Source organism: Otolemur garnettii, unplaced genomic scaffold (genome assembly GCF_000181295.1).
Source record: "Otolemur garnettii isolate 467f Iridium unplaced genomic scaffold, OtoGar3 scaffold00108, whole genome shotgun sequence".
Taxonomy (NCBI): Eukaryota; Metazoa; Chordata; class Mammalia; order Primates; family Galagidae; genus Otolemur; species Otolemur garnettii.
Window position 1 is genome coordinate 6,659,838 of NW_003852503.1, and position 21,144 is coordinate 6,680,981.

Genomic DNA, 21,144 nt, shown 5'->3' on the forward strand with positions numbered 1-21,144 from the left:
TGATCCATTCGTGGATCGATGGGCACTTGGGCTTCTTCCATGACCTGGCAATTATGAATTGGGCTGCAATAAACATTCTGATACAACTGTCTTTGTTGTAATGCGATTTTTGGTCATCTGGGAATATACCCAACAAAGGAATTGCAGGGTCAAATGGTAGGTCTATAGGTCCGTCTTCTCTTTGGGGGCCTCATTCTTCTCAAATAAAAAGTAGGAGACTTCATCTCAATCCCTCTAGCCTCATGGCTTGGTTGTACCCAATTTATTCACAGGTGAGTCTTCTTTTATCGTATCTGGATACGTCATAGGCTAAATCATTTTCCCTGGCATGCAGTAATAGGGCTAGGGTAACCTGTTAGCCTAAACAGTGGGGGCCAGACATTCTGTTTCTCTAAAAGGGTCTCTTCCAATAAGTCTGAAATGAGGCCTCATCTTTCTTAGAGGCATCCTGCTAGGACCCGGGTCATGGCAATCCCCTAGAGCAGTGTTTAACAACCGTTTTTATCTCATGGCACACTTGAACCTATAGTTAAATTTCCACTGCGTACTTAAATTATGTTGATCCAAAAAAAAAAAAAAAAGAGTGAAAAAACACTGCGCTGTAAACTTTCGAAAATAATTTAATTAATGAACTTTAAAAGTTTCAGCACCCACCAGCTGCAAATCACTGCCCTGGAGCTTGTCTTCCGTGGGCTGAGTCCACGGGAAGGCTGGCAGGTAGTGCGCAAGGCTTGGCCGGAGAGCTTTGGGAGCTGGAGGAGGGAGCGATGAGGGTGAGATAATGAAGTTTCATTGTAATTTGGAGCCTCTGCGTTTTCCAGGGAGGTTGTTTCTGAGTTATTTTCACAGTAGCAAGTGGGTATTCTGATCTACCTCGCTGCTGCGTGGAAGCAAAAATAATACAGCATGTTGCTACATCATCAACTAGTGGCTTCTCTTTCTGAGCAGTTTTTAGCTAGTCATTAAGCGAAATTATGTGACTCAGTTTGGAAAGATAATTGCCCGAGAAACTTCAGATCGCTTTCTCCCGCACACGTAGAGAGCACATGCGCAAACGGCAGGATGATCCGAGAGGAAAGTCAACTCAGAAGTGCTGCTGCCGCCAGAAACACCAGCTGTTTACTAATCGAGAGACACAGGAGAGCATGGAAAGTAGAGGAGTGAGCGGAAACTAAATTTTTTCTCATAAAAAACTATAAAGGAAGCAAAATGTGATTGGTCTTCTTTTCCAGAAGGGAAGAATGGTCCAGATGATAAAGAGGTGGGAGCAGGAGGGTAAGAGGGTTCAGGGGTCCCCTAGTCCATCAGGGATGATTTCTCAGGCGCCCTGTGCCAGCGAGCCAAGTCCTCAGGCCTCCAGGCAGGGGTGGGTCCAGGGCCCAACTTGTACCTGGAGGCTCGCTGGTGTAATGATCCCACACCCCCCACCCCCCAATTCGGCCTTGTTTCTTCCTCCCCCAAAGACTCCTCCCTCCCCTTCCATCTGCTCCCTAGACTCTGTGGCCTGGAAATGAGATTTATTACTCCCACCAGATTTATTACTCCCTCCATCCCAGCCAGTCCCGGGCAGCCCAGCTTCCTCCCCGGACAGAGGAAGAATGGAACGTGTGATAACCAGGAGGGTGGGGGACACGAAGGGGTGGCATGAGGCAAGAAGGGAGGCTGAGATAGAGTTTCTTGAAACAGCAGTGAGACAAAGGCATTCTGTGTCCCTTCAAAGGCCCTGTGTATGCACTGGGCCACTTGACTCAGGGCCAGCGCCAGTGGAACCACTGATGAGATTTTTAAAAATGGGTTTAGGGGCCAAGAGGCATCCTGAGGAGGCCTGTGCTGAGGTGTGCCTAGGGTAGCCCAGGCCAGGGCAGCAGCTTGAAGGAGTAGAGAATTGGTCGCTTTTCAAATCTGTAATAGAATTTCTTCCTGCACACTGTAACTTGATCAGAAATGTTTTCTTTAGAATACAAAGACAAGTCTTAACTCTTTAGCTTGGCATTCAAGGCCCTCCACAGTCTGATTGTAGCCACCTTATCTGAATTCTCACCACCTACCCTATCATGTGTTACTCAAACTGGATTCTTCACCAGTTTGGAAGGTTTGCAAATACTGGATAGATTGCTGTCAGGCACCCTTCTGTGCTATGCAGATATTACCAATGGGTGAAGGCCCTCTCTCCGGTTGAACCTCATTCAGAATCGCTCTGGGGAAGCCACTTGAGGCAGCCACTCTTAAATGAAGTGCTTTGACGGTCAACTGGAATTGAACTTGAACTGAATAAATACTATTTGTCATTCCTACTTTCCATTTCCTGCTCACTGCCTTGATGCTGTTTCCTCAACAGAATGCCCCTTCTTTTTTTCTCTCCTTGTCTGTCTATCAAAATTCTATCCTGCTCTCAAAGTGCAACAGGAAATGTTGACTCCTCCATAGAAACTTCCCAGGTTCCCTGTTGTATGCCCTGCGCCCCCTCTCCCTGTTCTTCGGGACTCCTGGTGCGCGCAGTCTCTGCCTCATGGTAGAGGCTTAAAGCAGCATGCGTTTGGTAGTTTATATGACATCTTTAGATCACATGTCTGGTATGGCTTATCTGAGTTCTTTGCTTCAGAATCACACCAAGCTGGAGTCTAGATAACACTGGGCTGGGATTGTGGTCTGATAAGAGAACTGCCTGGGGAAAGATCTACTTCCAGATTCTCTCGGATTGCTGGCAGAATTCATTCGCTTGTGGCAGAAGGACTGAGGCCCCATCTTTTTGCTGGCAATTGATTGGCCTGGGGCTGCTGTCAGCCGCTAGGTGCTAATCACAGTCCCTTGGCCTGTGCTCCTGTCCATAGGCCCTCCCACAATATGACAGTTTGCTTTTTCAAACTAGCAAGGACATTGTTTCTCTAGCTCTATCTGCCCAGATTGGGTCTTATGTAACCTAACACCATCAACTAGGTGATGTTCCATCACCTTTGCTGGCTTCTATTGGTGAGAAGCAGGTTGCAGCAAGAGATTGTGCTGGAAGGTTGGAATTATTGGGGGCCACCCTGGAGTCTGTCACCCCAAAGGTGAAATGAAAACATTTCTGGATAAACAAAAACAGAGTGTATAAACAATAGATCTTCACTAAAGGAAACTCTAAAAGATGTTTAGGAATAAAGAGAAGGGCTATAGGATGGCTGAGATTCAAAATGGTGAACTAATCAGTTAGTAAAAATATGTTCTAATTAATTACAATTACTGCATAACAAATTGCCCCCCATACTCAGTGGCTTAACACAACAAACCTTTGTTATTTCACATGATTTCTGAGGCTAAGGAATCAGGGAAAAACTTAGCTGAGTGGTTCTGGCTCAGGGACTTTGAGGTGGCTGCAGTCAAACTGTCAGCCAGGTGGCAATCACGGGAAGGCTAGAGGATCAGCTTCCAAGCTCACTTACATGGGTTCATAGCAGACCTTACTTCCTAGCAGGCTTTTGGACTGAGGCCATCCATTCTTTGACACATGGGCCTCTCCACAGGGATGCCTGAATATCTCAAAGACATGACAGCTAGCTTAAGCCAGGACAAGCAGAGACAGAGAGAGAAGAAAGCTATGGTGCCTTCCATAACATAATATTGGATGTGACATAGGTTACTTCTGACATGTTTTGTTTGGTCACACAGACTAACCCTAATGCAGTGTGGGAGGGGACTATACAAGGATCTGAATATTAAGGGTCATTATATACCTGGGTAAATCTAAACACACATGGTTTCTGTAACGTACAAATACTAGTATCTATTGGTACAGCATTAATAAAAAGACAGGACTGAAATACTGTACAATAATAGCATCTATACCAGGAAGGGAGGGATTTATTTGTATTTTTATATTTTCAAGGAAAGTATTGTGCCTAATAACCATTAGAGTTATTAACTTTAACCTTTTTCAGCCATTGTTAAGTTGAATACACTTGGTAAAATTCTAAAGATAACTGCTAAACATTTAGGGATAGCTTGTATAATAGCTTTAAACCAGTAGATGGAGAAAGGGAATAAGAAAAAAAATAGTCAATTATTTAAAAAGGCAAGATAGGCCAGGTGCAATGGCTCACACCTGTAATCTTAGCACTCTGGGAGACTGAGGCAGGGGGATTGCTTGAGTTCAAGATCTGCCTGAGCTCAAGATCAGCTTGAGCAAGAGTGAGACTCTGGCTCTTAAAAAAAATAGCCAGGCATTGTGATGGGCACCTGTAGTCCCAGCTACTTGGAAGGCTAAGGCAACAGGATCACTTAAGCCCAAGAGTTTGAGGTTGCTGTGAGCTATGATGTCACAGCACTCTTCCCAGGGCAACAGAGTGAGACTTAGTTTTGTAAATAAATAAGACAACAGAAAGAAATAAGTACAAGAAAAGCAGGGGGAAACAGATGTCAGGATCAGACCGAATATGTTCATAGTCACAATAAATGGAGTAAATTAAACACAGTACATGGCGACAATTAATAGAAACTATTAGGTTGAATTTTTTTTTTCAAAAATCTGGCTCTTTGCTGTTTATAAGATAAACACAACACATAAAGACCCAAAATGGTAGAAGGTAAGGTAGAATTTAAGACAGAAAAGATTGCTAAACAATCCTAAAAGATGCAACTGAAAGGACAACGTGTTATAACAATTTTAAACTTTCTGTTCAAATATTGTAAAGAACACAAGGATAAATTTATAATTCCTTTCTCACAGTGATAGGTTTTAAAGTGCCGATTTTAATCAGTCAAAAAAACTGAAAAAATACAGAAATTTAAACAATACCATAAATAATATAATTTAATGGCATATAGAATTTTCTTCCCAACATTGAAGGAATTTACAATCTTCTAAGCGTACGTGGAATGTAATTTTTTCGTAACTGACCACATACTAGGTCATAAAATGAATCTAAATACATTTCAAAGCATCTGTATATCATCCAGACCATGTTCTCTAACCATGATGCACTTAAGTTAGAAGTCAATAACAAAAGCAAATTAAAAATCACTATACACTTGGACATTTAAAAAATGCACTTCTTAATAATGCATAGGTAAGGTAAGAAATTATAATGGAAACTTAAAGTCATAAGAACTAAAGAATAATCAAAAACCACACTTCAGGGCTTCTATGATGGAGTAAAAGTAGGACTTAGAACTTTAGTCTTAAATGCTTGCATTAGAGAACAAAAGCTAAATATTAATGAACTGGTAGCTAGTTCATTAATAAGAACTAATAAAAACATAAGAAGACAAACATGAGGAAAAGAACCATAGAATAAACCCAAAGAATATATAAGGGCAGAATTAAAAAGAAATTTAAAACAGACAATAGAGAAAGTCAACAAAACCAAGAGTTGTTTCTTTGGTAAAACTAATAAAATAGGTAAGCTTCTGGTGAGACTGATCAGGTAGAAAAGAGCTGTCAAAAGTAATGTTAGCAATGAAAAAAATGGACATAACTACAGACCCAACAGAAATTAAAATGACAATAAGAAAATACTATGAACTACTTTATACCAATAAATTTGAAAGCATGAGAAGGCAAAGTCCTATAAAATTATAACTCACTAAATGTATTAAAGGACAAATAGATATCTGGAAAATGCCATAACTATTAATTAATTGAATGAGCAATTTAAAATCTTCCTACTACGAAACTAAAAAGCCCAGATGATTTTACAGTTTAGTTCTACCACACATTCCAAGATCAGATTATTCTAATCTTTTGCAGACTCTTTCAGGGAATAGCAAGAGAGCAAGTACTTGTTCTGTGAGGCCAAAACTACCATACCAGACATGGCCAATATAATAAAATAAAAATTGCAGCTCTATCTCCTAGGTGCAAAAATCCTAAACAAAATACAGTTCAGCCTCCATAGTTGACTCCCTCCCTACATAGACGACCTCCTAAAGTTGACCTAATTTTCATAGACCAGACATATACCACATGTATGTATTGGTACACTAGGCCTGGTTCCTTATGTTGACCACCTCTGTATGTTGATCAATTTGTTAAGGGCCTTGGGTGGTCAGCTTACAGTTCTACTGTACTGGCAAACCAAATCCATGTGTTTATTAAAAAGATATTGTTTTCATCCCAGAAATTCAAGGATGATTTAACATCTGATAATCTATACATATAATTTACTTCATTGATAGAATAAAGGAAAAAACCATAGGTATAGAAAATTCATTCGTAATTAATGTCAAACAAAAATTCATTCATAATTAATATAAAACCCTCTTTAAAATCAGTAATAAGGCTTTGCATGTCATATATGCATGGTGTGTTCTCATCATTGGTTCTATTCTGCATTTTACTGGAATTCCTAGCTTGGGCATGAAGACAAGAAAGAAATAGTGTGAAAACTGGAAAAAAACAACAATGTATCATTTATAGATCATATGTCAACAGAGAAAACCCAAAGGCATCAATAGGTACATTATTAGAAATAATAAGAGAATTAACAAGATTATTTAAGATCAATTGCTTTTTTCTGTATAGCAAAACTTAGAAAACACATGGTCATATTTAAAATAGCAATAAAAATGATGAGGTATTTAGGAATAAATCTGACAGAAGATGTCCAAGACCTATATTAGAGCATTTATGAAGCTTTACTGAAAAGAACCTAAACAAATGAAAAGATTTATTTATAGATAGGAGACTCAAGATCAGAAATATGTCAGTTCTCCCCAAGCTGTTCTATAGATAGATCTATTGCAGTTTTCATAAAAAATCCTGACTGTTTTATGTGAATTTGACAAGCTGATTCTAAAATTTATATACGAGAGCAAAAGAAAAACAAAACAAAACAAAACAAAAAAAGAATAGTGAAGACTTTCCTAAAAGAAGATGGGAGTTTGCACCACATGAGATTATCATAAAATTGTAGTAATTGAGACTCTGTGATTTTAATGCAAGTATATTAAAAGCCTAGAAACAGACACACATAAGGATAAACCAGATATAGACTAAAGTGGCACAGCACATTGTGGGGCAGGGCTGGGGGGCAGTCAGCAGCTGGGGCCAGGACAACTGGTTATCAGGACGTTAAAAAGTAAAACTTGGATTCCTACCTCAGGCCTGACACAAACATCAATTCTGGATGGAAAAAAGATCTAACAGTAAAAGATAAAGCTTTATATTTTTAGAAAAAAAATCTTTCTGACTTCAGGGTAAGACAGAATATCTTAAGACACAAAAGTCATTGCACTCGATTATGTTAGAATTAAAAAAATGCTTATCAATTGACAATTTTAGAAAGTGAAATGACAGGCCATGAATTGGAAAGAGATATTTACACACCTAATGACAAAGATATAGTATCCAGAATAAGAAATTAATAATAACGGTAAGTTCAACCCATTGGAAAAATGGGCAAAAGACATGAAAAACACATATTAATGCAGAAACAAGAATGACAAAAACAAAGAAGCCCAACTCCATTACAAAATAATCATATTAAGACTATTTTGTGCCTCAAGATTGGTGAAAATTAAGATATTTGACAGTATCAAGTACTGACAGGATGTAGAGTTAATGAAGACAGTCACATATAGCTGGATATTCTAATGGCGAGGGCCAATTTGGAAAACCAATTATTGTGTACAGGCTGACAATTTGCATACCATACAACCCAAAGAACTGCTTTACTCCTAGGCTTGTCTCTAGAACATTATTCAAACTGCAGAATGTGACTCATTCAGGAGCCTACTCATTTTTTTTTTTAAAGGAAATAATGTAGAATAGAAAATAGAGTACCTTATTCATAGTTTTATAATGTTGTTTCTGGTGTACATGAATATGTATGTGTTTGTACTGGGCTGCAATGTAAAATACATTTCCTGTGAGAGTGGTGGTCAAAAGAATTGAAAAACAGTGACCTTGGAATTCTTGCATGCATGCCCTGGGAAACATACCAAAATTTACAACTCCACTAGTCATAATAACACAAAATTGGGAGGAAAAAACCAATGGAAGGAACCATGTATGGATTAATACATGATAATTTACTAGCACCATGGAATATTATATGGAAAATGAATGAACTATAGTTAATTCATTAACTATATTCAATATAGTGAATCTCAGAAGCATACTATTCAACAAAAAAGCAAGTCCTAGAAGACTCTGCACAACATGATATAATTAAATTATAAAGCTCAAAAAAGCTACATTAAACAGTGGATTATTTATATACATATGTTAAATGTATTTTGAAAAGGAAGAACAAGATATCTGTATAGTGGAATATTATCGAGCCACAAAAAGGAGTAAAATACTAGTAATATGTGGTATATCATAAATGAACCTTGAAAACCTTATGCTACGTTGAAAGGCAGACATTAAAGTTCACATATGTTATGATTCCATTTATATGAAATGGGGAGAGTGGGCTAACCCACTGAGACAAAAAGTAGAGTAATGGTTGTCAGAGTCTGGGGGAGGGGCAGTGAATGGAGAGTGATTTCTAATGAGTACAGGGTTTCTTTGGGGGATGATGACAATTTCTGGAACTAGATGGTGATGATAGTTGTACAACCTTGTGAATATACTAAAAAGCCACTGAATTGTATGCTCTAAAATGGTACATTTCATGGATGGTGAGTTTTATCTTATTGTGACAAGAACACTTAACATGAAATCTGCCCTTTTGACATATTTGTAGGTGTCTAATACAGTAATGTTAACTCTGGGTACAGTGTTGTATAGCTGCTCTCTAGAACGGACTCATCTTGCATAACTGAAATTTTATACTTGCGTAACCGAAAGTTTATACCTGTCTGATTAGCAACTTAAAAAAAAAAAGATCAAAGGAATGATTAAAAATACATATATTCAGGATACTGATGACCTCTGGGGGAGAGCCAGAGGTATGAGTTGGAGAAAAATATACCTTGTTTCCCCGAAAATAAGACCTACCCCCCAAATAAGCCCTAGCAGGATTTCTATGCATGGGTTAAATATAAGCCCTACCCCTATAATAAGACCTAGTGATGGGCGTGGCTATACAGCATGTCTGCATAGCCACGCCATGCATTTCAGTGTAGAGAGGAAGACATCCCCTGAAAATAAGCCCTAGTGTATCTTCTTAAGAAAAAATAAATGTAAGACAGTGTCTTATTTTGGGGGAAACACAGTAGGTAAATGCTGCAGTGTTTGTAAAGCCCTAGTTCCTAAGTTACTTGTTGATGAGTGTTTCTGTTATTACTGTGCTTTATTATACATGTGTGCTACATATATTTTTATACATATGAAATATAATGTCAACTTTAGAAGAAATACAAATATGAAATGAGATAGCATTAAAAGCAAATTCTGCCCTTTGAGAAAGACTTTTAGAATTGTCTTACTGGAGTTCCAGGCCTGGGCCTTGGCAGGGCTCTGGATGTAGTCGTTCTGATCCCTGGTGGCCGAGAGGTGAAGTGCAGCTAGGGCAGCTCTCTCTAGACCCAGGGAAAGTACAGGGTGACCATGTTCAGAGCAATCATGGTCCTGGCCACTAGACAAATGTTCAGGGTATGGACCACTGCCATTCTCATCACACATGGACAAGAGCAAACAGCCTTGGGCTTGCCTGGCTCTGTTTCCTCTGCCTTCTCACGGCCCTTTACCACACTCCTTTAAGCTCGGGAGTGAGGGATGTGTGATACCGTTGAAAACACCTGTGGGTAGGACCACCTGGCATTGCCTCTGCCTGGATAGCCCACCCAGGGGCCACCCACTCCAGAGGCCAGGACTTGATGAACTCCAGAGCAGAGGACTCAGCATCTTGTGGGGAAGGAGAGACTGGGCTCTGATGCTCAGAGACCAAACTCCTTTTGTTTAAACAAACCACCTTTCTGGAGGATTCTGAAGTAAAAGCCTTTGAGAAGAGTTGGCTTGGGCATTTTAGAGGTGGGATGTGAGAGGCACCATAGAGAGAGAGGTCAGCATTTTCAGGTTTATCTTAGAGAGTCTAGGAAATACAAGTCTCACTGCCCACCAGGCTGGCAAGATAAGGTAGGCATTAGCTTACTTGTTGCATTTAATCTGATACAACAAGAAATTTCTGAAGAAGGGTTGGCTGTGGGAACCGGCAAGGAAGTCCCAGATGTCTTAATGAACTAGAGCTGGCCCCATGGGGTGGCCTGGAGAGAAGGACCTAGATGAGATCACCTCTGAAGTCCTTATGACTATCTGGCTTCAGCCCAGAGACAGCCTGGTGCAAGAGCTACTTTGTGAGGTAGCTCCTGCTACCCACTCTGCTGAGTGTTAGTTAACCTCTTTAAGCTTTGAGTTCTTGGCCTGCAACACGGGCTGGTTACCGTGCCTGTTAATTGTGCTAATTTAATTGTGTTAATTGAATTAACGCAAGCACAGCCTCCTCTCAGAGTCCAATGGATGTCTTTATCTGCTTCTGCTTAGGTTGTGTGAACTCTCCCCAAGTTGCGGGTCCTGAGTAGGGCTGGGGGTTTCATTCAGCCCTGGTCAGGCTGATGGTTGGAGTCAGAGGTCCTCCTAACCAGAGAATCATTTTCTTTTTCCCTCTGTCCTCAGACACGATGGAGGTGGTACTGATCTTTCTGTGCAGCCTGCTGGCCCCCATGGTCCTGGCCAGTGGTAAGTACCCCTCTGGGACCTGGCTGTGACAAGTCCTTTCACACCCCTTTCTGGCGGAAGGTTCTGGCCCTTTGGGACATTAGGGTTTGGAAGCTCTCAGGTTCTTCACAGACTCCCACCCAGCCTGCCCATCTGTCCCAACAAGGGTCTAGCAGGGTCTCCTTTTAAGCCCTTCAACCCCATTGCCCCCCATGGACTTTTGGCCTGGACCCTGGGACTCAGACCTGCACATCAGTCACTAGACCATAAGTATCACCTCTGGCCTTATGCAAGTCGTGTTCCCTTAGTTTCTCCACCTGTCAAAGAGGAGAGTAGACCCTGCTTTGGGGGGGTGGGGGGGTGGTATAAGAATCACCAAAGAGAGCAATAAGTAAATTTGACACAGAACCTCAATGGGGCTCTGTGCCCTACTTCTGCTAGGCCCTCTGGTTGACTCTAAGTGGCAGGCCCACCCTTCCCTGTGTCTCCAGTTATCGCCAGTTACTCCTGGGCCCTGCTTCTCAGGAGTCCCCTTTGTGGGCACTGAGGTCTGGGAGGCAACGTCACATGTTTGGGGGCCAGGATGTGTAGCTCTCTCTTCCTCTTGACCACATCGGTTTCTTTTTGCAGCAGCTGAGCAGGAGAATGAAATGGACCCTTTTCATTATGGTGAGCAGTGGGGACAGTGGCAAGCCTGGGTGCAGGGGCCGGGGGAGTGCAGGCCTGTCTGGGGAAGGGACAGACACTGTCGCCCTGGCCCTGGCCCTGGCCCTGGCCCTTCTTACCTCTCACCTTGGTTCCTTCACCAGACTACCAGACACTGAGGATTGGTGGATTGGTGTTTGCTGTGGTCCTCTTTTCAGTTGGGATCCTCCTTATCCTAAGTAAGTCTTTCTGTTCCTGTGTTCTCTCTAGAAGGGCAAAGACTGAGTCTGCTAGGCAGGTGGGGATGGTGTAAGAGCCCGGTCATTCCCTTTGCTGGAAATGGCAGGAGACTGTCTTCTGTTATTCTCAGGAGCCACTATGGTGCTGGGAGCATAGTAAGTGTTTAGTCAAACTGAAGCAAATTCAAAGAAAATGCCACGTGACAACAAAGCATAGAAAAGAAGGGGCGGGTGGCCTTCCAGTGCTGTATGCATAGGGCACGGGCAGGCCAGGCAGGACATAGGTGACAGGTGCTGCTTGAGTGTGCTCCGAGAGGAGTGCGTCTGCGTTTGTTTTTCCCAGGGGAGCCTGGTCAGCACCAAGCCTGCTGCTCTATTGAGGTGGTATACACTGAGCTGTTAGACTGTGCCTACCTTTGCTTTAGAAGGCCCCTACCCCAACCTAGGGCTGCTGCATACAGCTGTGCAAGTGAGCAATGCACTGCCAGGCCTAGCGGTGCCACTTACACTCCGGGCAGCCCTGCATGGCCCAGCTGGGAACATGACTTTGAGCTTACGCTGGGAGCATGACCTTGGATGGTTTCTTTACCTTTCAGGTCGCAGGTGCAAGTGCAGTTTCAATCAGAAGCCCCGGTAAGGATCCCACGGCAGCAGATATCTGGGGGGATAATCAGAGGGACGGGGAGGGGCCCCTGGTGTGTGTGACCCTAAAAGGTACCCTCCTGGACTCTTGTCCCAGAAACAATGTGTATGTCGAAGGGGTAGGAATAGAAGTTTGAAAGTTGCCAAGCAGCCTGGGACAAAGAGAGGTCAAGACTTTGAGAGTTTAGCCCATCCCGCCTCTTCTGATGTATATGGGGGGGTGGGGGTGGGCAAGCAGGGTCTGGGACCTTGTCTGGAGGCTGTTGAATCAGCTGAGTTTGGGAGAAGGGAAGCAGAGGGCTTCCTGGTTTCCCTTGAGGCCCATGTCCTCTCTATAGTTCTTGTGACACTGTCCCCACTTGTCACCTGCTCATGGAGCTCTTTGAGCTGAGTAGACACTTGGATTCCTTAAAGATCACATCCCATTAATCTGTCCAAATTCTGTGGCAGGACACATGAAAGCCCCATGTGGCCCTAGAGCATTGCTTCCTGGGTCTTTGTTCTTTTCAGGGCTGACATAGATCATGCCTGTAAATTCCCTCTGATTCTGGCCCTTCAGTCCCGATGTCTCCCTCCACCCCATGCACCCCATTGTAGAGGGTGCTCAGGGGATTGGAGGTGACATCCCAGGCGGCCCTGTCCCGGCACGGCAAGTGGCGATAATCTCTGGGTTTGCCCTGGAGACCCCTGATGGGGCCGTGTGTCTGTCTCTTTCTCTTGCAGGGCTCCAGGAGATGAGGAAGCCCCAGTGGAGAACCTCATCACTGCAAATGGTAACTGTCCCTGACCACCTGCCCAGACAGAACATTGGGAGAGGCCCCTCATGTGGCCCAGGGAGGGACTGTTGCCAGGTACCCGGGGCCTTCCTGGAGCAGCCAGGCCTGCTCCTATGGCGCCAGGAGAGGGCTCTCCAGGGTCTTTCTGTCCCTGCCCTCCACCAAAAAGGCTGCTACTGGTGACAGCTGTTACTTACAGAGCCCACAGCCCCATGAGACAGGCATCACTGCCTATGTGTTTACAACCAGGGCATTCGGAGAGGGTAAGGAGCACGCCCGGGTTCCTATATCCAGCATGCCGCAGGGCAGAGATTTCCACCTGGGTCCTGATTCGAATTCCTATGTGTGTCACTTCTTTGTTCCCCCAGAGTCAGGCACAGGCCTGGCTGCAGTGGGGCCGGCCCCCGAGGGTGAGGGGTCTTTTCATTACAATCTATTCTGTTTTTTTTTTTCCCAGCAACAGAGCCCCAGAAAGCGGAGAACTGAAGTGCAGCCCTCAGGTGGGAAGGTGAGGTGCTCTGTGCCTGGACCTTTCCCTGTCCTCGTCACTGTCTTCATCAAGGTCTGGGCAGGGGAGTCAGGTGGGAAGTATCAGGCCAGCTTGGGCAGTGGCTGCAGCTTTTAATTGAATCCCACTCTGAGAAGCCTTTTAGGAGTCTGAATGGGGCAATGAGGTCAACCAGGACCAGAAACACCCAAGGTGTCCCCTGCATGAACATGTAAAATATCAGGAAATAGGGTTTCCACGAAGCCCAGTGGCCAGGTTCATAGGGCACCACCCAGCTGCCACGTGGGAGTATTAGGGTTAGTGAAATCCTCCTGGTATCAAAGTAGCATAAGATAATGGCTTTCAGAAAATACCTTAGGCCACTTTTTTCTAAAACATGTGATTATGACACTTTTCAGCTGTACCCAAAAGTAAGATGAGTAGCATATGACACGTCCATCCCCAAACCAGTGTTAGCAGTTCTCGACAATTTAGGGGCCCTATTTTTAGTATCCATTTCCATTGTTCATTGGCAGAGACATTGGAGAGTAGTAACTGGTAAGTGCTTTACTGTTTTGTTCTTGTTTTTTGTTTTTTGTTTTTTTGAGACAGAGTCTCACTCTGGTGCCCTGGGGTCATAGCTCACAGCAACCTCAAATTGTTGGGCTCAAAGGATCCTCTTGCCTCAGCCTCCCAAGTAGCTGGCATCTATAGGCCAGCTAGGTTGTAGCAAACTACAGGCACTTGCCACCATGCCCAGCTATTTTTATTTATAGAAAACCAGCCATTTAATAGAAAACCATGCCCAGGTTTTCTATTTTTAGTAGAGACAGGGTCTCACTCTTCCTCAGGCTGGTCTTGAACTCCTTGGCCTTCCAGAGTGCTGGGATTACAGGTGTGAACCACCAAACCCTGGCCTGCTTTATTGTTTTCAAAGTGCTACCACACGCACAAACTTGCACCAGAAATAAGACGGGTGGGGTTTAGCCCCACTCCATAGATGAAGGGGTCAGAGGGAGTAGCCTTATGGATGATTAGTGATGGGCTTGACCTTGAACTCATGTCTTCATGACTGTCCATTGCCATTTCCATTACTCCCTGTGTCCTATCTGTCTCATTCTATGACACGTCCTGGAATAATCTAAGGGAAAAACCCAGTCTTTTGTCAGCTCACTCCTGCCTTTTCCCCCCATACAAATAAGTCCTAATAGACAGGTATATAACTTTATCCTAAATCGTAAGTTAAAGGAGATTTCTGGTTGATAAAGTGCCCGATGCACCAGCTTTTGCTGTGATCATAGCAACATGGTGCACCTGTGTAGCACCTGATTCTGTCCTGAGGGCTTCTACATCCTCCTAACAGCCCTGGGGTAGACAGAGCCGGGTTCTTTCCTCCCCTTTTCTGGATAGGGCTTTTGAGGGTGGCGATGGCCTCAGTGTGAGGTGGCTGGAGATCCCAGTGGAAGAGGCAGGGGTCCTTCCTGGGACCTTGGTGTTCTGTCCTCTTCCTCAGCTGGCAGGTCAGGCTGAGCATCTTTGGGAATGGGATGGGGATATTCAAAGGGGGCAGCCTCCAGGTGAAATGTCTTTTCTTTCTTTTCAAACTAGGTCTTTCTCTAAAGCCCTGTTCTCCTAAGTTTCAAGACTGCCAGCAACTGTTGGGGTGTCCTGGGCCTAATAATTTTCTTTCATGTCTGCCAGTACCCAGCCCGCCTGGGAGAGCCCTTCCCTGGAGGTCCACCTCCTCCCTCTGCCTTCTTTCTCTGTACCTCCGCCTTATCCTCCTGGCTTCACTGGGAACGTGGGCTTAGGAGGGCTGTCATCCCAGGATTTTTGGTGGCCAAGGGGGCTGTGCTCAAGGGGGAAGAGAAGCAGGTAAGGTTCCCTGAAAGGAGCCACAGTTCTGTTTTAACTTAAATTCTCTCCTTCTTCAGCCTCCCGGAACCTGAAGGCAGCTGCTTGAACCTTTAGTTGCAAACGTCAATGCTTAAGAAAACCGGCCACTTCAGCAACAGACCTTTCCCCAGGAGAAGCCAAGAACTTGTGTGTGCCCCCAGGCCTTGCCCCATGCCCTCTAATACCATTCTTCAACTTAACGATGTGACTAACACTTGCCCCCGCCCACTGCAGCCTACAGCCCCGTCCATCTCCTGTGACGTGTCTCTGTGTGTGTGTGTTGCCGACTGTGGTCTTTGTGGCTGCTCGTTCATGGATGATAATTGTGTTAGTGAACTGTAGACTCTCTTCCCTGGGCGGGAGATGAGCCTTGTCACCATTGGCTCCCTGATCGCTGTGGCCCTCCATCAGCTCCCACTGCCAGACCAGCCCCTTGTCCAGGTTTAAGGTTGAGTATAAGGTGAGAGCACGGGCGGGAGTCTCCAGTGGTCTTGGGACCTGGGAAGGTTTACATCATTCTTCACTTCTTTTACAAGAACCTCGCTTCCATTTGACCCCGTCTGTTCTGAAGGTCTCTTAGCAATTGGGGACAAAAAGCAAGGAGTAGGTGAGCCCCGTGTTGCCTCAGGCGGGCTGCACCCTTCTGTGGTCATTCATTCGCCTCCCAGGGCCTTCCTCTGGGGAGTCCCCATCTGCCCTGACCCTTTGCAGAGCACCCAGAATTCCGGGCCCAGGGCTAATACTCTGCCCCTGGGGAAATCTCCCCTTTCATATCTTCTCAGCAATAACCCCATGGGCTCTGGAACCCTTCCCCCTTGACCTTCCCTGGTTCCAAGACTTCAATCTGTAGCCCAGCTCACCTGGACTCAGACTCCTGTCCCTGAAGTTGGTCTCTGGCAGACACTGGCTGAGGGATTCCCACTCTGCTGGGGCTGGCATGGGAGACCCCTGGTCAGGCACAGAGACCACCCCTGCATCCATCGCTCTGCCTGTCAGTGGTCAGAGCAGTGCAGAAGGGAGGTTAGAGACCTAGGGGCTCCCGCAGCCCTGCAGCCCTGCCCTGCCCCAGAGGGAACAGTGAAAGGTCCAAGGTCATAATGAGAGTGGGAACTTGAACCTGATCCTGCCTTTCCTGTCCTCCATGTTCCCCTGGAAACTAACCACACCGTGCTGCTGTGACCAGGCTGCTGTTCTCTGTATCGTGATCCATCCTCTCAACAGAAACAAGGAATAAACTATCATTTGTTTCCTAGGGGCACTGAGGTGTTTTCCTTTCTGTAAAAGCACTTGAGTATTTGTAGGGCCCGTGGCACTTAAAGGGACAAACGGAGTGGGAGTGTGTCCTGGGTCAGAGGGAGGAAGGGAAGTGTTATTTCAGCGGCTTTTACAATCACCTCCTCCCTCCATTCCTCTCCCCTCTTCCACCTTGGACCCTCTGCTCTTCCTTCTCCCTCCCCCTCCATCAAGAGGCAGACAGCTGCGTCTCACAGCAGGACCTGTATATTTTGCATTGTCTTGGAAAGAGAAAGGGAGTCACAGTGGTTTGACAGAGTGGTCACTGGCCTGGACAGTTCTTTGGGCAGTTCTTTTTTTTGAGACAGAGTCTCACTTTGTCCCCCTTGGTAGAGTGCTCTGGCATCATAGCTCATAGCACCCTCTAACTCTTGGGCTCAAGTGATTCTTTTGCCTCAGTCTCCCAAGTAGCTGGGACTACAGGTGCCCGCCACAACTCCCTGCTATTTTTTTTTTTTTTTTTAGAGATGAGGGTCTGGCTCTTGCTCGGGCTGGTCTCGAACCCATGAGCTCAGGCAATCCACCTGCTTCAGGTGCTAGGATTATAGGTGTGAGCCACTGAGCCTGGCCATCTTTGGTCAGTTCTGGCACTGCCTAACAACTTGAAAAGGAGACACATGAGTGGGTTATGTTCAAAGCCCTCACCTTTAGCCTAGCCCTTGCCTAGAAACAAGAGACATCTTAATCTCAATCATATACCCCCTCTTTGTGAGACTGTAGGTTGAATGAGTCCCTTACTTTTTCTTACCTGGTCGCACTTGGTTCTTGCCTTTACATTCATACTTCATGCTTTTTACTTGGGTTCCAAACTGTAGGGGCCAGGCAGATAATGTCCATTTGCGAATCAGCTATAGTAACAATAACTGGGGCATAGAGGCCTGGAGTCACCGAGAGGGTCCTCCCAAAGACGTTCCAACTCAGTTTTTTAGATGTACTGTTGGCTAAACAAATAGCTATGGGTAGGTTCTGCTCAGAGGTTGCCCATGTGCAGCCCCCTGCCTGTTCTATCAGAATGCCTGGAACATCTAGGGTCTCTAGAAAAATCCTCATAGGATCTGCCTCTGCACGTTGTTCTGAGTCTTAGAACCACAAGGACAGGGCATCTAATTGGCCCTTCTGGTCCAGCCATACCCTGTCTGGCCCCCTCTGGCACATTGGTTCTGACTTTGGTCCCTCCAGTCTTTGAAAAGGCTCCAGCTTCATAGTTGAGATCAAGTTTAACATATCAACTCAGTGATCATGGTGGTTACAAAATCTCTGGTCAGGCTTAGACCTGGTAAGTAAGGTAATGAACACCGTTCAGGAAAACTCTTCAGGCTTCAGGGTGTTCATAGGCCTATGGCACGTTTAAAGCATGGCCAGCAGGAGGCCTTTAGAGGCCCCAGGCACACAAAAGATTGAGCTTCCCCACACATTACTAAACACAAAGCATTAAACTTCAAGTTAAGTGCTAAGGCGGTCCAGTGGGCAGGTTCTGATTTTTCTCATAATAACTTAATAACAGGGAGTGATAGTTGTGATCGTTACCATCTCTAGCCTGTGTGTAAAACGATTATCTCTATGTTACCCAAGCCTAAGCCCCCACTTAGTTTTCCTCCTGGTAACTCACTTTTATTCTGTGCAAAGGTAGATGTTCCCATTTTACAGATTTTCTCCCATACAGTAGTGACCAGGCCTAGTGACACAGCTGGGAGGTGCTGCTAGGAACTGACCCGAGGCTGGCTGTCCACAGTGCTCTATCGCTTGTGGCCTGGCCTCCTGGAGAAGGCCGAGGCTCACAAAACCATGTCTGGAACATGACTGTCTCTTCAGGACATCAGCTAGCTAGACTGTGCCCCAAAGCGGTTCACGTGGGAAGCAAGTGGTCTGGAAACAAGATACATAAAGAACAGCCAAAGAAACTGATCATCAAAATAGCAGTAATAAAAACAAAAAACAATACCAGCAATTGACATTTATTGAGCGCTTGCTGGGCTAAGGACTTCACCTAGATCTACTTGTTGGGAACTCACAATGATCTGAAATTCCCAGAGGGCAAGGCAGTGTCAGTCTGTCCACTCAACTTCCAGGCACCTGACACTTATATTTGTGATTTGATTTAACGGGGCAATGTAGCTTGGTTAAATAGGAACACTGCCTTGCCGTGCCATTGCCCAGAAGGTAATGCCAAGTCTCCTGGTCTCAGTGACCTCAGGTCTACACACTTTGCCTCCCAGCTCCCCCCACCCACCCCCAGTAATTCTATTGCAAAGATTTCCAAGTCTCTTTGCATGGGGGTGTTTATGTTACTTAATGCCACTATAAAAATAGGTCAGTTAGTCTGCCTTCTGGGTCCCCAGGTGTTGCCACCCTTCCCCCTCTGGGGTTTTTGCAGGTTGTAGATTGGAATTTGCCAAATTGTTTTTGGAAGAGAGTCAGAGGCAGCGTGCAAGCAGCATGGAAGGGGAAAGGGTGGGTGAGGGGGATGCCAGGCTGAAGAACACCTCAAGGTCACCGGGCTCATGTCCCCTTCCTCTGGGCAGGAGAGCCCTCCCCAGGATCGTTGGCTGGCAGAGTGGGGGTGGGAGAGCTCTCCAGCTCTGTCCGGTTCACCCCACCTTGCCCTTGGTTTCTCTGCCTCGCCTTGGGCCCTGCCAGAGAAAAGAGAAGTCAGGTATGTAAGCCAGGGGAGGAGCTTTGGAAATACCTGTCTCCAGGCCACAAAGAGGAGGAATGGCCACCTCTCACGGCAAGTGTGATTCATTGCTGTCACCACTGAGCTCCGGGGGAGCAGAATCAGCCAGCTCAAGCCAACTGGCTGTTGATTTTATGGAGCCAGCCCCAGCCTCGTGCCTTGGTTGCACAACAGTGGGGCACCTGCCAGCGCAGTGATGGCAGAGCAGGTGATACTGCGATTGAATTTCCTGAAGGCCTTGGGGTGATAGGGACTGATGGGGGTGAGCTCCGTGGCACTATCCAGAAAAGTGGATTCCTGCCTGTGAGCTGAGTGTGGAGGCAGCCTGGTGGGGTAGGTGTTCCCTCTTCGCTCTTGCTGTGTGGGTTTGGGTGAACCCCAGCTTTCCCATCAGTTTCCTTTGCTGCAAAATGAAGTCTTTCCTAGCCATGGGTGAGCTGGGCCTCCTGCTAGCTGTGTTGAAAAGCCACCTTAGCCTCAGTTTCCTCCAATATAAAGTGGAGTCATCAGTACCTTTGCTGTTACCTCCAGGGTCAAAGCGCTACAAAGGACATTAAAAACACCTTGGAGGTTCTCCACCCAGGTATTACACTATTAATATGGTGTTACTACCCATTTTATTAATCTCCTCTATCTTTGATAGCAGGGTTCCCCTTTTATCGGTGAGCCCTGGGTTCAAGTTCTGACTTGAACTTGCATAAATCTGGGAGCATGTAAGTTGAGTGCAATAATATTTAGAATTGAAATGCTCTCTGGCTGCGTTATTCTCTAGACCAATATGAAGTGTCCATCTTTGTCTTTTTTGACTTGAGTGACTTTGAATCCACTTGTATCTGAAAATAAGATTGCAGTTTGCTCCCCTGTAACATGGATGTCCCAAAGCCTGCCTGACTCGAGTTGTTGAGAGCCACGAAGAGGCTCGTTGGAACCACCAAGAACCGTGGGATGAGTGGGATTGTTACCCAGTGAGGAGGGCCGAGCAGCAGGCTCAGAGAAGATGCAAACGTTTCACAGATACCATGATCTGAGTCCTTGTGAGGGGTCAGGGACTTGGCAATCTGTGCAATAAATGAAAAGACCAATTACCCAGCCACGTGGGAGCCCCTCAAGCCACATCAGTGGAACCCAGAAAGTCATGGAGGAAAAGAAAAAGCAGTGGGGCTGGGCCTGCTCTGGGAGATCTTCCTGAAGCTGATGAGCTTCACACTGCTTTTCGGAGGGGAGGGAAGTGTAGTTACCTGGAGGAGGAAACAATAATTCTGGAGAGAATTGGCGTCTGTTCTGGTTCAACCCTAGACAAGAATTCGGGAAAAGTCAAGAATGCATTTCTCTTCAGGGTATTCACTGTGGGAGAGGTGGGTCAAATGGGTTTGCCCTTGTTACCAGCTGGTGACCTTGACTCTCAGAGTACATTGCCCTTTGGCAGTTCTCAAGACCTCTGTGCTCTGTGGCTCAGACCATCTTAAACCCCAACACTTAAGGAACAGATCTTTCAGGGCCCACCTCCTTCCAGCACTGCCTTATAAGACTCTGGTGACCTGGCATCCAGGACCACAGAGGACACAGGAGCCAGGGCTCTTCAGAGTTCAGGACATCTAGTGCACATATGGGGCCAGGGAACGGTCTCTTCCCCTGTCCAGTGGCCTTGCATGGCACAGCTGAGGACTGACTCGGACTGGGAGGTTGAGGCTTTCTAGGGGCTTCTGGCTTCTGCCTTGTTGAATCCTTTTTCCAGCTTCAAGCCAACACCAGGAGGGATTGATTTGGGGACCTGGAATTCAAAGGCGTGGACATGCAGCCCCCTCAAAGCCCAGGGCTGGCAGAGATGGGAGCCCTGTCTTGCGAAGGCTGGTGGTGAGGCCTCTGCTCTGTAGTTTGCCTTTGATCACCAGGGAGACAGAGGGCAGCTGGAT

The 21,144-nt window shown here is 45.7% G+C and overlaps 1 protein-coding gene across 1 annotated transcript in view; it reads left to right on the forward strand.

Annotated features, from left to right (window-relative positions):
- FXYD6 (FXYD domain containing ion transport regulator 6) overlaps positions 1-16,509 on the forward strand; it is a 35,543-nt gene extending 19,034 nt beyond the window's left edge. The window contains exons 2-8 of the mRNA XM_023517319.1: positions 10,538-10,600; positions 11,210-11,248; positions 11,389-11,463; positions 12,060-12,096; positions 12,829-12,878; positions 13,339-13,389; positions 15,303-16,509. Coding sequence (XP_023373087.1) covers positions 10,543-10,600; positions 11,210-11,248; positions 11,389-11,463; positions 12,060-12,096; positions 12,829-12,878; positions 13,339-13,367 — 288 coding nt within the window. The 5' untranslated portion in view covers positions 10,538-10,542 and the 3' untranslated portion in view covers positions 13,368-13,389; positions 15,303-16,509. The remainder of the gene's footprint in view (positions 1-10,537; positions 10,601-11,209; positions 11,249-11,388; positions 11,464-12,059; positions 12,097-12,828; positions 12,879-13,338; positions 13,390-15,302) is intronic.
- The last annotated feature ends 4,635 nt before the right edge of the window (positions 16,510-21,144 follow it).